The sequence below is a fragment of the Cylas formicarius genome, unplaced genomic scaffold (genome assembly GCF_029955315.1).
Source record: "Cylas formicarius isolate icCylForm1 unplaced genomic scaffold, icCylForm1.1 PGA_scaffold_2__14_contigs__length_35257938, whole genome shotgun sequence".
In the NCBI taxonomy this organism is placed as follows: domain Eukaryota; kingdom Metazoa; phylum Arthropoda; class Insecta; order Coleoptera; family Brentidae; genus Cylas; species Cylas formicarius.
Genome location: NW_026844319.1, coordinates 27101887 through 27115384, shown reverse-complemented (window position 1 = coordinate 27115384; position 13498 = coordinate 27101887). Strand labels below are relative to the sequence as shown.

The following is a 13498-nucleotide window of genomic DNA, read 5'->3' as shown; positions in this document are numbered from 1 at the left end:
AAATTAGAGACATTTTTTATTCTTTTTCTGCGAAGAAAGATGAAGAAAAAAAGTAATAATAGCAGTTGATACTAACAACCTTCTAATTGAGCGGTAGAATAGTTTCGGTAACGTTAGCCAGAAGATCCAAGAAGAAGTTTTTTAGTGACGCCATTTGCTTTGAGTAGAGGCGGACGAAATTTTATAATAATTTACCCAAAATAAGCAGGTGTCATAATCCACACTTGTAGCATATTCCTGAGCCAGCCAGATAGCGAAATAAAAAGGTAAGGTCTGCAAGTTCGTGTCAGATAAGTGCTCAAGTAACAGTTCTTTCCATCTTCTAAGATTGTGTTTGCGTTTATGCATACCGTTGAAGTACACCGATTATTCTTAAGTATAGTTCGATTTTGAAGTACGCGAAAGACTTCCAGTAGTTTGTGTTGTGAGTAACCGACGAATATCGAAGTTTAAAGTATAAAAGAGTTTTGTACCTAACCCCCTATCGGAAAAAAATGTATAACGGCGAGAACAGGCGACACGCAATTTTCTCAAAGTGTTTTTATGGTTACAATGGAGTTTGCAGCTTACGGAAGGTAAGATTGAAAAGCAACGGTCCCATGAATGAAACAACTCCAAGTGTTTTTATTTCGACTTTACTCCTATACTTTCAATGACATGGACTTTGTTAACTTACAGCTCTGAGCACAGGCTTTATTAAACCAGGCTGCCGTTCTGTTCAATTTATTACCACAAAAAGAATTTGCAATACAGTTTCTTTATATAAATTTATAAGCTAAATTATTTTTGATACACAAACTCTATACCAAGATTATATTGAAAAGAATCGTAAGTAATAACGACATTTGTACAAAGAGGTTGAACCACCATTAGGCTCGGTCTAGCTAAATATTATTGGCTTAAATCTACTGGAGATTTAAAAAATAATCTCAACTATTTACTGTGTAAAATCTGAGGGGTATGTCACTTAATAAAACCTAAATAATGTTAATATTACATTCTTACCACACCCTTGCGCAATTAAAACTTTTAATTTTAATAATGTACCTAATTCAATATAATAATTGTCTTAGTTGGTAAAACTTTTTTTAGGTAATATTTTTAGTTATTTTGTATGCGGATTTATTATTTAAATGTGGTAAGTTTATTTTGCATGTATATAATTAGAAAAATTTAGTTCCATGCAAAATATCGGGTTGTAAAATTTATTCATTCATAAAATTACTTTTTTAATAACTTGCAACAAACCTTAAATTTTGCGGTCCTTTTTCATGTAACCAATATATGGGGTTTTTAGGCATAAAATATATCCCCTCATTATATTTATTTAAAAGTCTTTGAAGTATATTTCGGAATGGTTGTTTTTTTGCTTGTTATATCACTGTGGTGAAGTCCATTTTTGGGTGTGGGTCCTTACCCATCCAAAGCAGCATTGGGCTATTTCCAGAGAACTTGACCAATGCACGAAAAAGAAGAGCCAGAAAATTTATACAGTTATATTCTATAAGTTTATTAAGTATTGCTTTGAATTGACTGTGATTATAAATAGGAGTGGTAAACTTTCCGAGAGGTAGTAATGTTCTCGGGTAAACTCCAACCTGGTTTTACAAAAAGCAAATCTACGCAAACAGCAAGCTATATATGTTTGTTGGATATTTTTAGAATATTCAAAAGGGGGAATTGCCTCTTCGCATGGTGTTGTATTTATCTAAGCCTGTCATAACTATCTAAATACCTATTCAAAAATGCAAATGTTAAAAATTTTTGTATAGGTTCTTTTAAAATTTAAGAAATACAGTTAGGAACCAAAGTTTAGAACAATAAATTATTCACTAGTACGTTGTTAACAACTACACTAGAAATAGAAGATAAAAAATAAAATGCAAAAATAAACATATCAAATTTATTAAAATATAAATTAAAAACGTAATTTACTTTAAAATTAAACTCCATCTGTTCCATCTGTTATTCGGACCAAAATAACAACTACCTACAGTTACTAAGAACTAAAACTGTCTATTATTAAAACTATACTATTAACTATTATTATTTATATCGCTCAAGTAATTAGAAAAAAAAATATCTATAATATTTCACAACCCATTTGGCATCTTGTGCTTCTCTATTGGCCAGGGCGCTGTATGATGGATATGGACGCGACAAGCCCTCAAACTTGTAGCACAAAACAGGAACTCTTTATTCTCCTTAAATTTACAAAACGTTAACCCTCGGATCTGTTCGAAAAGACTATCTCTATCACACACATTGGATCACGATGGATGCTTACTCATCAACAACTCTTTACGTTTCGACGCGTAGAACTTGTTTGAAACACACAGTAAAAAGCCGCTAATGATCCAGAAGACGAATTAATATGATCAAGAAATATCTCGCCTACCCTTCCCTTGTCAATAAGTATTAAACTCGATAAAAGCTTTATTGGGGCATGGTAAGTCACAAGGCAGTACGACATACTTATCTTACAACATGACAACCAAATTTGTATAAAGAGCCCTGTAAAAGAAGATTTCTGGAAGCACCTGTTCGAAACCCTTTCAAATCCTTTTTCAGTGTATTTAATTTTAAAAGACTCAAGTATTCAATAACAAAGTTAAAGGATGAGTTTCCAGTTAAGTGTGTTTTTAACACATTAACATTAATACACAATAGTCTGTATAAACTTGTACCTGTCCTAATTTTTTTTTGTAATTTTGAATTTGCAAGTATCAAATGTTTTCGTATCAAAAGACAATGACAAAAGTGAATTTTCAAAAAGGTTAGGTAATAAATCTGTGGATATAACTGTACAAACAACCCTTAGAAATAAATAAAAAATTGTACTTGTGCGAAACATTCCAATATCCAGGTAGTATGAAGGCGGTTGACATGTCAACTCAAGGGGTTTAGCTTAGCGAATTACAAATTGTTTAAAAAAATATTAAAATTTCACCAATTACGCTTGATGCACTTCGTGGATGTTGACATCTGGTACCAGTACTTCCATTTCATGAAAGCCTCCTCGAATTGTTTGCAATTTTCAAGTTAATCAAATGCAATTTTGCCTATTCGAGGAGTGACCTACCCCTTGGTAAAATCCAAATACATTATGGGACAATATCTATTCCTATCTATTCCTTTGAATGCGAAAAGAACAACAGCCTGGAGTGAAATTTTCACAATATTAGATCGCGCTTAGTAACTCGTTGTTCTCGGCAGAGTTCATGCCCGATATGGATTCTGGAGATTCTTCTTCGAGTAGTGAAAGTGAAAATAAGAGCCCCAGTCACACGTGGTCTCGATCGAGATCTAGCATAAATTCTCAACCGAAAAGTAGAGGTTCCAACGCTAGCAGATCTAGATCGAACAGTCCACTCAGTAGCTCCGCATCCCCAGAAATTGCGCGTAATCAAGCTGCATCTTCTAAATCTCCGGACACTAGGTCGGTTCGCAGTAGGTATGAAAATTTGTTACACTCTTTTATACATATATGCTATTCCTTAAACACTTTTTCAAAGCCGGATTGCTAACTTTTTAGATCAAGTTCATCAGAGGGTTCGATGTCTCCTCACAGGTCGCCCGCAGCACAAGAAACTAATAATTCGCCGAAACAGACCCTAGGTGTTCAACGACAGAGCCCTGACATAAGCCCCTTGAAAGATCAATCTATTAAATCCCATAGTAATTCACCAGGCAATCAAACGTCATCCCCAAAGAAATTTGCAGATTCTGACAGTGACGATAACCAATCTATAAAGTCAGGCAGCAGTAGTTCTAAAAAGTCTCAGAGTAGCAGAAGCTCTAGGAGATCTCAAAGTAGAAGTTCAAGTCGATCAAGTTCCAGAGGTTCCAGGAAGTCCAGGAAAAAATCAGAAGATGGAAGCACGTCTGATTCAAGTATTAGCAGTGTGGATTCTTCTTCTAGAAAGAACAAAAATATTACGAAACCGAGTGACACCCAAGCTGAAGATGTCTCTGAAGGTGACATGGAATCAGAAAATGAAAAAGAAGAACCAGAGTTAAAGAAAGATGATTTAACACATAGACCAGAACTTAATATCTCTCATGAGGATTTATCTGATGTCTCTGACTTGGAAGATTCTCTGGGTGGTAATACTGAAGATGAAAAAGAAGAGAAAACAGCAAATGAAATAGATGGTGGACAACAAAAGGCTCCAGATAAGGGCGACGTTCTGAAGAGGGAAAGTTCCGAAAAGAAAATGTCACATTTAACAGGAAACGACACAAGTAGACAAGAGGAAGGAGAAGAGCCATTAGACTTTGAAGCAGAGGATGGCGAATGTACAGAATTAGATCCAAAAGAAAAGGATAAAAATGACGACAGAGATAATGAAAAGAAGGAAGGAGGGTCTAAGAAGCCTGATAAAGCAAAAGAGGATTTGGAGGAAGGAGAAGTGACAGATGAAGATGATGTAAGGCCAGAAGAAACGGAACCGCGACCAGTATGTCGGTTCTTTTCGCGAGGGCAGTGCACTTGGGGCGCCAGTTGCAGGTTCCTTCACCCCGGAGTTACTGACAAAGGTGCGCTTTTGAGCTTTATGAAATTTAGGTGTTTGTACATTAAAACATCCTTTTAGGAAATTATACCATGTTTGAAATGATAAGGCCTATGGTACCAGGCGAATTTGGTGTCGGAAGAATGATGGACGAACGACTTTATGGAAAAGTTGAACCCCCCGTTGTGGAATCTGCTTGGGAAAGGGGCCTTAGGACAGCAAAAGAAATGTTGAGAAAATCCATGAAGCGTAAAGAGCAAGACATAGATTTTGAGGAAAAAAAGATGAATTTAAGTATCGCACAAGAAGAATTTGACAAGGAGAACGGCTACTATGGAAGAATTCCATCGCCAGAGCCGAGATACGTTCGACATATTCCGGATTATCCGGTCGCCAGGCCGCCAGCTGAGGAGTATTATGGTAGGCGACAAGTGCATTATGAACCTGAATATGCGCCTCCACTGAGGAGGGAACACCCGCGGCCCTATAGGGAGCCGCCTGTGCACAGAGGTCCGCCGCCTGAATATTATAATCCTAAATATGAGGAAGAACCCGCCCCGGCCCCAGTTCATGTAGCTACAACTGCTAGACGCAAAACAAAAAGGGAAGTTATCGGTAAGTGCCAGGTTACAATTAAATCGCGGTTATGGTATGTGTTTGTTTAGAACATGAAGCTTATGAATTTCTTACTCTGTCCTCGCACACTACGTGAACATTAAAATATATTAGGAATATATCGACTCTAAAAACTGTATTCTTTACTTTACATTGTGTAATTGTAGGTTAGGTTAGGGTAGGGATCATAATCTTCAAAAAAAATTTGATGAAAATAATGCTATATTATTTTGGATATAGTTTTTATATAACACCATAATACTGGGTAATTCTTTTATTACTTTCGAAAAATCGATAAAATCGGATTTTTCGAAAGTATACGCTCCAGTAATTTTTTTAGATTTCGGAAACGGTGGGTCCTACAGAACCGCCATTGGTACAAATCGAATCAGCATCGAAAAAATAACTTTTTTTCTCTTTGTCGCGGGTTTTAATTCAATAACTCTCGAGTCGTTTGAACTAGATGGCTCAATTTTTGATCCTTTTTTTACTGTCCACTAGGTGCACAAGATATCTGAAAATGGCGACGATCGGAGATTTCGGCCATCTTTTTCTTTCGATTTTCGACTGATTTTTTACATTGCTATGAAACGCGATAAATATCCGAAAGTTGAAGCTATCGACTTCATTTTTGGCCTACATGTGAAGCTTGGTTCCCTGACGGAGGCCATTGAAATTGGGGGGCTTGGGGTCGGGAAGTATTTAAAAAAAAAAAAATGCGTTTGCAAGAGTCTAAGAAAAAAATATGATTTCTCGAAAACGCTTTACGCCACCGAAAAAAATCCTATACGAGGAGATGCAGAAGCTTTGGCTCCATAGAATTTTATTCCTGAAAATTTTTAAAAAAGGTACAAGGTACGCCGCAAATTCAAAAAAACTGAAAAATTGGATCTAACTGAAAAATTGTGCGTCTGATGTCAGTTCATTTTCCATGGCGATATAGCCCGCGTAAACAGTTAAAATTTTTATATTTAAGGTTTTCACATGTTGTACAGGGTGTTCAAGATATTGGTATATTCAAAAAATAACAGGTGAATTAAATTTGCAGCTATCGATTTGGCAGAACGGTAGAAATCCGCACCCGCATTTCATCTGTTGCAAAAGGACTTACTCAAATCTCGCAAAGTATTTAAAAGAAATTTTTTTTTGTATATTTTGACTTCCAGAAAAAAAATATTTTCTCGAAAACTGTTAACCCGACCGGCAAAATTTGTGAACCAGGAAATGCGGAAGATCCGAGACTATAACTTTTATTTCGGGCATTTTTTCCATTATATACAAGGTTTTTCAATTATAGACAAAAAAAATAACAGATCCTGGAAATCGTTCTTTTCGATATTAAATTGGTTTAACGAGTATTATGGGCCACAGCGAAAGCTACAATTTTTGTATTTACGGTGTTCGTCGATCACATACGCTGTTCGAGACATTTAAAAAAATCCAAACGAAAATCACAATTTCTCGCCCTCAATCTATATTATTGTCACGTACTGCATGCTTTCAGAAAACAAGTATTGTCTAGAAAACCATGTCGTTTATGACCAAAAAATTCTAAAACATCCAAAAATTATTGGGGATTAATGAAAAACTGCTAATGATGCGATAATTTGATTTGAACAGTATCGTAAACTGTGTCGAGAGAGAGAGATTCAGGTTTCCTCAATTATACAGGGCGCGCGAGATATTTGCAAAAAAAAATTGTAATAATTTAAATATTTAATAAAGTTTGCCGTAAATTTGAAGTTCGGCGAGACTTGAAAGACACTTTATACAGGGTATGTGCACAATAAAATTACATCGATTTTGCGAAAGTTCCATAGTGGTCTCCAGGAACCTGATAGAAAAACAATGTCTCTTTCTATTACAAGAAAAGAAAAATTACTCCAAAATACTGTACTTAACTGGAACCCATAACAATGAAATTGATGAAGATTAGATAGAGTTTGTTAAATTTGATCAAGGAAACTTCAAAAATTTTGCACGAATTGGTATCTCGATTTACCCTTTCAGAACAGCTATAGGCAATAAAATTTTTCGCACCATAAATTAAAAATACTTTTAAAATAGATGGGTTCAAGCAAATTTCTGCTTTTCTTTTTTTGTTGGTCAGACATAATATCAAGGGGTAAACTTTGTGAACAGCGAGTGTTCCCTAGGCAGTACTGGGGGTTGCTTTTATTTTTCTCTAAAGATAGTACTAAGTATTTACGTTATAGTCCAAAGGGCTCCGGAGGAAAGACAGAGTAACCGAGGCGACGAATGGTCAGATCCATGGATGAGGTCGAAATCGCCAAGCCGTCGAAGAAACAGGAAAAGGTCGTACAGTTCTGGATCTAGTTCGTATTCTAGCAGGTAAAACCGGTGTATTTCGGCCGCGTGAGTGTTAGTTTGACATTTTTCAGTTCTTCCCGAAGCAGTACCGGGACTTCCAAGAGTTCGTACAGGTCCCGTTCTAGATCGTTACATCGCGGTCGCGGGTCGAGACCACGTCGCGGTAGGGCTGTGTCCCCCTCGGTCATAGTTTCCGAGAGGAAAGCGGCAAATGAACGGGCCGCTTTGATGAATCCTCCAGCCCCTAAACGAAGAATACCATCGCCAGGTAATTTTTTTGGGAACTTAGGTGTTGAGCTATTTTTTTCAGTTTACGGACGGTAGCTCTGTGTTGCCAGCTGATCGGGTTCGGGTGGTGAGCTGTTGGCGAGAAAGTGAATGTTGTGAAAAGTGTAACTTACACTGGCGGGCAAAAAAAATAGGTCACTCAAGAAATTGCAAATTTTTTGGTTAGTTTTGGTTAGATACCTTATGTTCTGATCGATATTCCTCCATTCCGGCATAAACAACTCTATTAGCTCTTGGGCACTTCTTGGAGCCATTGTATGCCTTCGACTATGTCGTCCTATATTATTCCACACATGTTCGATGGGATTCATATATGGACTGAGTGCTGGCCAATGAAACCCGCCTAATTTCCACCTCATCCAGACTGACAATTCTGGCGGTGTGGAGTCTAGCATTATCGTGCATAAAAATGCTATCTTCGTCTATAGTGAACATGTGACCTGTCAGAGAGTCGTTCTGAATAAAGACCAACTCTGTGCGTGCGAACTGATTCCCGCCCAAATCATAACCAAACCGCCACCATTTGGAAGTCTTTCATCAATACAACCTGGGGCATATCATTCTCCGCGTCTCCTCCATACTCTCCGACGTCCATCTGACCCAGTGGGGCAAAAACGGGATTCATCGGAAAACAGTACATTGCTCCATTGATAAACATTCCAGTCTAAGTTAATTTTGCTATTCGATGCTTTTTTCTTCTAATATTAAAATTTCTAAACTCTTGAAATTGATTTCGAAACAATAGAAGCTGTCCTATTCCGCAAACTTGCGGACACCAAAAATCGATCATCCCTTTGGTTGGTGATCCTTCTTCGACCAGATCCTGATCTTTTGCTGATCAAGCCCGTCTCCTCGTAGCGTTGATATACATTTTGTACAGCACATAGACTCCTACAAACAATTCTTACAGTTTGCCGTTTTTCTCGACCATCTTGTATTAATGCTACAATTGTAGCCACAATAGAGTCTAAAGGCATTATGACCAGTTAAATTCACCTCAGATCTAAAATACGCCAATGTAAACCTGAATTCTGAAAAAACTGAAATATTAACTTTTGAAACATTCAAAATTACTTCTTGTACCTCAAGGGTGATCAGGGGTTAATACAAATTGCCGAAAATGAAAGTTTTTTGGGAGTCCAACTAGATTAACCCTAAAAACAATTGAAAGACTCATAAAAAGTTAAGCAGCACTTGTGATGTAATTCGAGTGTTGAGAGATAACTGTCTCATGAAACTATAAGAACTTTATAATGGAAGTATGTTATTGCATAGAAACATATATTTTAAAATTTTAGAAAATTTTCTTTAATACTAATTTTGTTCTACTAAAAAATATTGTTATTGTAATATATCGTAGAATTAAAAAAAAAAGGTGTTTCATCAGTATTTTGCGTTTGGTTTGTGTGTCAAGACTCAAACTTAATTAAAAAATACACTACCGAATTCGGGATTCTCCGTTGTTTTCTGTTTTTCACAGTATCTTAAAAACAAAACACTGTAGGACTGTTAAACTGTAGAAAAAAAATTGAGTACGCCACGGAGTTCAGGATTTTAGGGCCTAGACAGTTATCCTCGGAATAGCGCATGCGGAATTCGTAATATATGCAAAAAATATAGTTTGTGAACGTCAATTTTGCTTTTTTTCTGTATTGTATTTGTATTTTTTGTAACAAAATAAATAAAAGCCTGAATAATCCACGGGATTCTAAATAAATAGATCCATAAAATTCTGTTTTCAAGATTATGTGAAATGGCAAACAAAAAACCAGGGACTATTTTGAAAACGGCATCTTTTGTTTAACGAAAAAAGGTATTGTTAAAATTGTTTTAAAAATTCCCAATTATTTCAAAGGAGCTATAGTTTATATGAAAATTCGAGCATTGATAATAGAAACAGGAAATTCGCGAAATCCAGCTCATAGCTCCAATTTTTTCGAGAAGGGGCTCATTACTGTAGTTCGGATTTTTATGCACAGAAAACGCTTAAAATATGCGTATAAATATGACAAATATATGCTTTTTTCTACCATCTATGTACTTTTATGCCCTTTATTTTTTACATATATTGTTTACTAAAATTTAAGGAAAGAACAGTTAAACAACGAAAAAAATTACAGTATTATATTTACAGTTTAGCTAATAATAAATTAGTGATTTATATCTTTATACTTATACCAAACCTATATTAAAGTATTTTGGTAAAAAGTATTTCGTTTTACAATCAGACCTATTATTATTATTGTACCAATTGACAATTAAATGCCGTTCTCAATTTTCTATGGTTAATTTTTGTCTTTTATCGCTTAATGTGCTTTTGTACTTGGAGAACGTCCTTTCGACGTCGACCGAAGTAATTGGCGCGAATTTAAATAATACAAGGTGTTCTGGTAATGATAAAATTTCTGAAATTTTTAGTAACTTTTGAAACCCTTCATTTTTTGTTGTTGCACTATTAAATTTATCAAGAATAATTTTCCCTATTCTGCTTGGAACTTTTTTCAACAAATGTTCGCGCACTTCTACTATTGAAATTGACTTTAACAAAGGCATTTGTTCGGTCTCTAATTTTTTAATAAAGCCAACTTAAAAAAACTAAAATAAGCTTCGATCTATAAGTTCACATTTTTCATATAAATTTTTAGTTTTTTTAATTGAATCAGCTGGAAAGTCTCATAAAATGTTTTTTATTTGATTAAAGCGATTCGCGTGAAATAAGGCGACGTCTAACCACGTTCCCTATCGAGTAATTGCAAGTTGAGGAGCTAAAGCAACATTTGGCAATGTTTCTCTATAGACTTGAACTCGAAGAGATGCTTTAACATATATTTTTTTACTTTCGAAATTAAAGAATTAACTTATGGAAACTGACATCTAATTTTCTCCGCAACCCTATTTATTCCATGCGCTAAGCAAGTCACGTAGATCAAATTTTTATGTATATTTTTCAAATTTAACCGTGCTTTGGTCATATACGCTGCTGCGTCGATGACTAAGAGAAGTATTTTATCAGTTGATAGTATATCTGGAGCAAAAATTGCCGTTAAGCGTTCATTTACAAATCGAACAATCCCTATACTGTTAGTTTTTTCCAACTGTTTTGTACTTATTAAAAAACATTTTTATTCAAAACACCAACTAATAAATTCGCAACACAGCGACCATAAGCATCTGTTCTCTCGTCTACAATAATCTAAAGATGCTGATTTTTAATATGATTTCTTATGTCTTGAATTACATTTTTGTAAATGGAACTTACATAATTTTTTCTTAATGTACTTTCATGAGGTACATTTTTGTTGCAAAATGTTTAAATTTAGTATTCTGTGCTTTATTAAGGGGAATATTTGCACTTAACAGCACTTGACATAAGTGTAAATTAATAAAATTAATAAATAATAAATAAATTAAGTGTAATAAACTAATGAGTGGGTCAAAAATATACGATCTAATGCTCGAAAAATAGAAAATAATCACTTTATGTACAACAACTAAAAATATGTACTAAAGTTTCATTTTATGCGAAATATGTAATTTTTTTATATCGTTAATCTAATTGTTTCATTCTAAATATTGGGTTTATATTCCTAATAATAAAAAAGATGTTTTTTACATAAAATTGTAACTCTACCCATTAAAATGCTATAAAACAACCGGAAACAGTTTTATAGGTTTAATTTCGATTTTTAACGCTTTTAATTTGTCACTTTGATTGGATTGGATGGTTGGAAAATTTCTATGATTATGTTACCTCGCATTAGACAATAAAGAAAATAAATATATAAATATGGGATAACGTAGGCATGATGCGCGTGACCGGGGCGGCCAACCCACCCGCGCCTGCCACGGAGGACACATTTGGAAGCAGAAGGAGAAGTAAATTAGCGGTGGCCGCGGCTTTGACTCTAGTCAAAGGTCAAGTGCGTAAGCCTTCTAGATCCTCGTCGGGATCGTCTTCTGGCAGTTCAAGCGAATCGGACTCGTCCGAGTCCAGTAGTTCGTCTAGCAGGAGCGCATCGCCGTTACCCGGTGGCAAGAAAACTTCCGGTACAGCGAAACCGTGCCCTTCGGAATTATCGTTCTTAAAACTCTCCTCGATTTTTGCAGAAATAGTGAAGGCGATGGACGCGCTCAAGGGAGGGGCTTTGGAGAAGAACAAAATTAAACTGAACTTGAAGAATCCGGTCAGCGTTCGGAAGCCTGAGTCAGCAGAAACGCGGAAGTTGGAGCCGGTAGTGAAGAAGCGGCCGGCGAACTCTCCTCCGCCTAACGATCCAAAGTCCAAGAAGGCCACTTCCCGAAGGGAAGAGTTGTTGAAACAGTTGAAGGCCGTAGAAGATGCCATCGCCAAAAAGAGGTCCAAAGTGTGAAGGTGGTTCCTTTATAAGGGGTCGTTCGAGTTCCGAATGGGAAAAATACTGACATTTGTAATATTTCTCGAAGCAAACTTTGAATGTTTCGGTATGAAATAAGTTATAAAATTTTTTCATGTAGCTTTAGGAGAAAATTTCGATGTCATTCATTCTAGGATTAAACATGTTTTGTCTCGATTTTAGTTGTTATGATTTTTCCCTAACATGTGTCGAGTATTGTAAATATACAAGTTGAAACGTAGTTTTTTGAAAGTTTAATTAAAGTGCAAAAAAAATTGAGTCTAATAAACTAATGTCGATCAGGAAATAAGACAAAAAAGTGAACCTGCACAGGGAGTATTTTCCAATGAGTAATCAATTAAGTTTTTGAATTTACCTAATAGGCTGATTGATGGCATCTATTGCAATCTGTCGCGAAGTTAATAAACTCATAGAATATAGGGAGTAGTTCCTGTGATTTTAAAATGGATCAGTTTCGTAAGTAATGGGTATAAAAGCTCTATGTGGAGAAAATTGTGACTGCCAAGTCTTTCGGATTTCAAGAATAGCACTCAAGGTGTGTGACTGCCTCCTGCTTTTTATTATTAGATCCAAAGCAACCAGAATTGAATTTCACAATTCCATGGATGTCAACTGTTAATTAGCTGATGATACCGCAATGCAAAAAACTCATTTCCGTTTTTTTCATGGCGTGTTTGTGTGTAAGATTTAAATGGCCTCGCTTAATGTGAGTAAAATCATAGATGCCCTGTGCTAACTTTCAGTCAAACGTTAGTTGTCACAAACAAGCTGAACATCTTAATTATTTTTAGGGATGATAATAGTGCCTTAAACATTAGCCCGACATTCATGAATATTCCGTCTGCGCCTCCCTGTTTTCCACCAATAAAAAATATCCCTGATTTTTGTCCTCGAAAGATATTCTTTTTTTTCGTGTATGTTAAAATTCAATCAAATGTCAGTTGTCACAAACAAGCTGAACATTTTAATTTTTTTTGAGGATGATAATAATGCGTTAAACACTAGCCCGACATTCATGAATATTCCGCTCCCTCCTTGTTTTACAGCAATAAAAAATATCCCTGATTTTTGTCCTCGAAAAATATTCTTTTTTTCGTGTATGCTAACATTCAATCAAACGTCAGTTGTCACAAACAAGCTGAACATTTTTTTTTTCGGGATGATAATAATGTCTTAAATATTAGCCTGACATTCATGAATATTCCGTCTGCCTCCCTGTTTTCCAGCAATAAAAAATATTTCTGATTTTTGTCCTCGAAAAATATTCTTTTTTTCGTGTTTGCTAACATTCAATCAAACGTCAGTTGTCACAAACAAGCTGAACATTTTTTTTTTGAGGATGATAATTAAGTCTTA

At 35.5% G+C, this 13498-nt stretch overlaps 1 protein-coding gene across 4 annotated transcripts; it reads left to right on the top strand.

The window, feature by feature from the left end:
* The first annotated feature begins 136 nt into the window (after positions 1–136).
* Positions 137–12316, top strand: LOC132698063 (zinc finger CCCH domain-containing protein 18). 4 transcript variants are annotated; one of them, XM_060663915.1, is made up of 9 exons: positions 155–266; positions 328–575; positions 3217–3454; positions 3536–4539; positions 4596–5129; positions 7346–7481; positions 7547–7728; positions 11550–11795; positions 11856–12316. In XM_060663915.1, exons 3-9 carry the CDS (start codon positions 3222–3224, stop codon positions 12116–12118), a joined length of 2598 nt encoding a protein of 865 aa, XP_060519898.1. In that variant the 5' UTR covers positions 155–266; positions 328–575; positions 3217–3221; the 3' UTR covers positions 12119–12316. The 4 variants fall into 4 exon arrangements, with proteins under 4 accessions (XP_060519896.1, XP_060519898.1, XP_060519897.1 ...); XM_060663914.1 differs by having other exon boundaries at positions 7532–7728; XM_060663912.1 differs by having other exon boundaries at positions 7532–7728; positions 11550–12316.
* Positions 12317–13498: the final 1182 nt, after the last annotated feature.

Bases quoted from the DNA above. Each gene is read 5' to 3' on its own strand.
- LOC132698063 (XM_060663913.1), top strand. From the start codon at position 3,222: ATGCCCGATATGGATTCTGGAGATTCTTCTTCGAGTAGTGAAAGTGAA. The intron at 3,455-3,535 runs GTATGAAAATTT...CTAACTTTTTAG, and splicing joins ACTAGGTCGGTTCGCAGTAG to ATCAAGTTCATCAGAGGGTT. The intron at 5,130-7,345 runs GTAAGTGCCAGG...TTTACGTTATAG, and splicing joins AACAAAAAGGGAAGTTATCG to TCCAAAGGGCTCCGGAGGAA.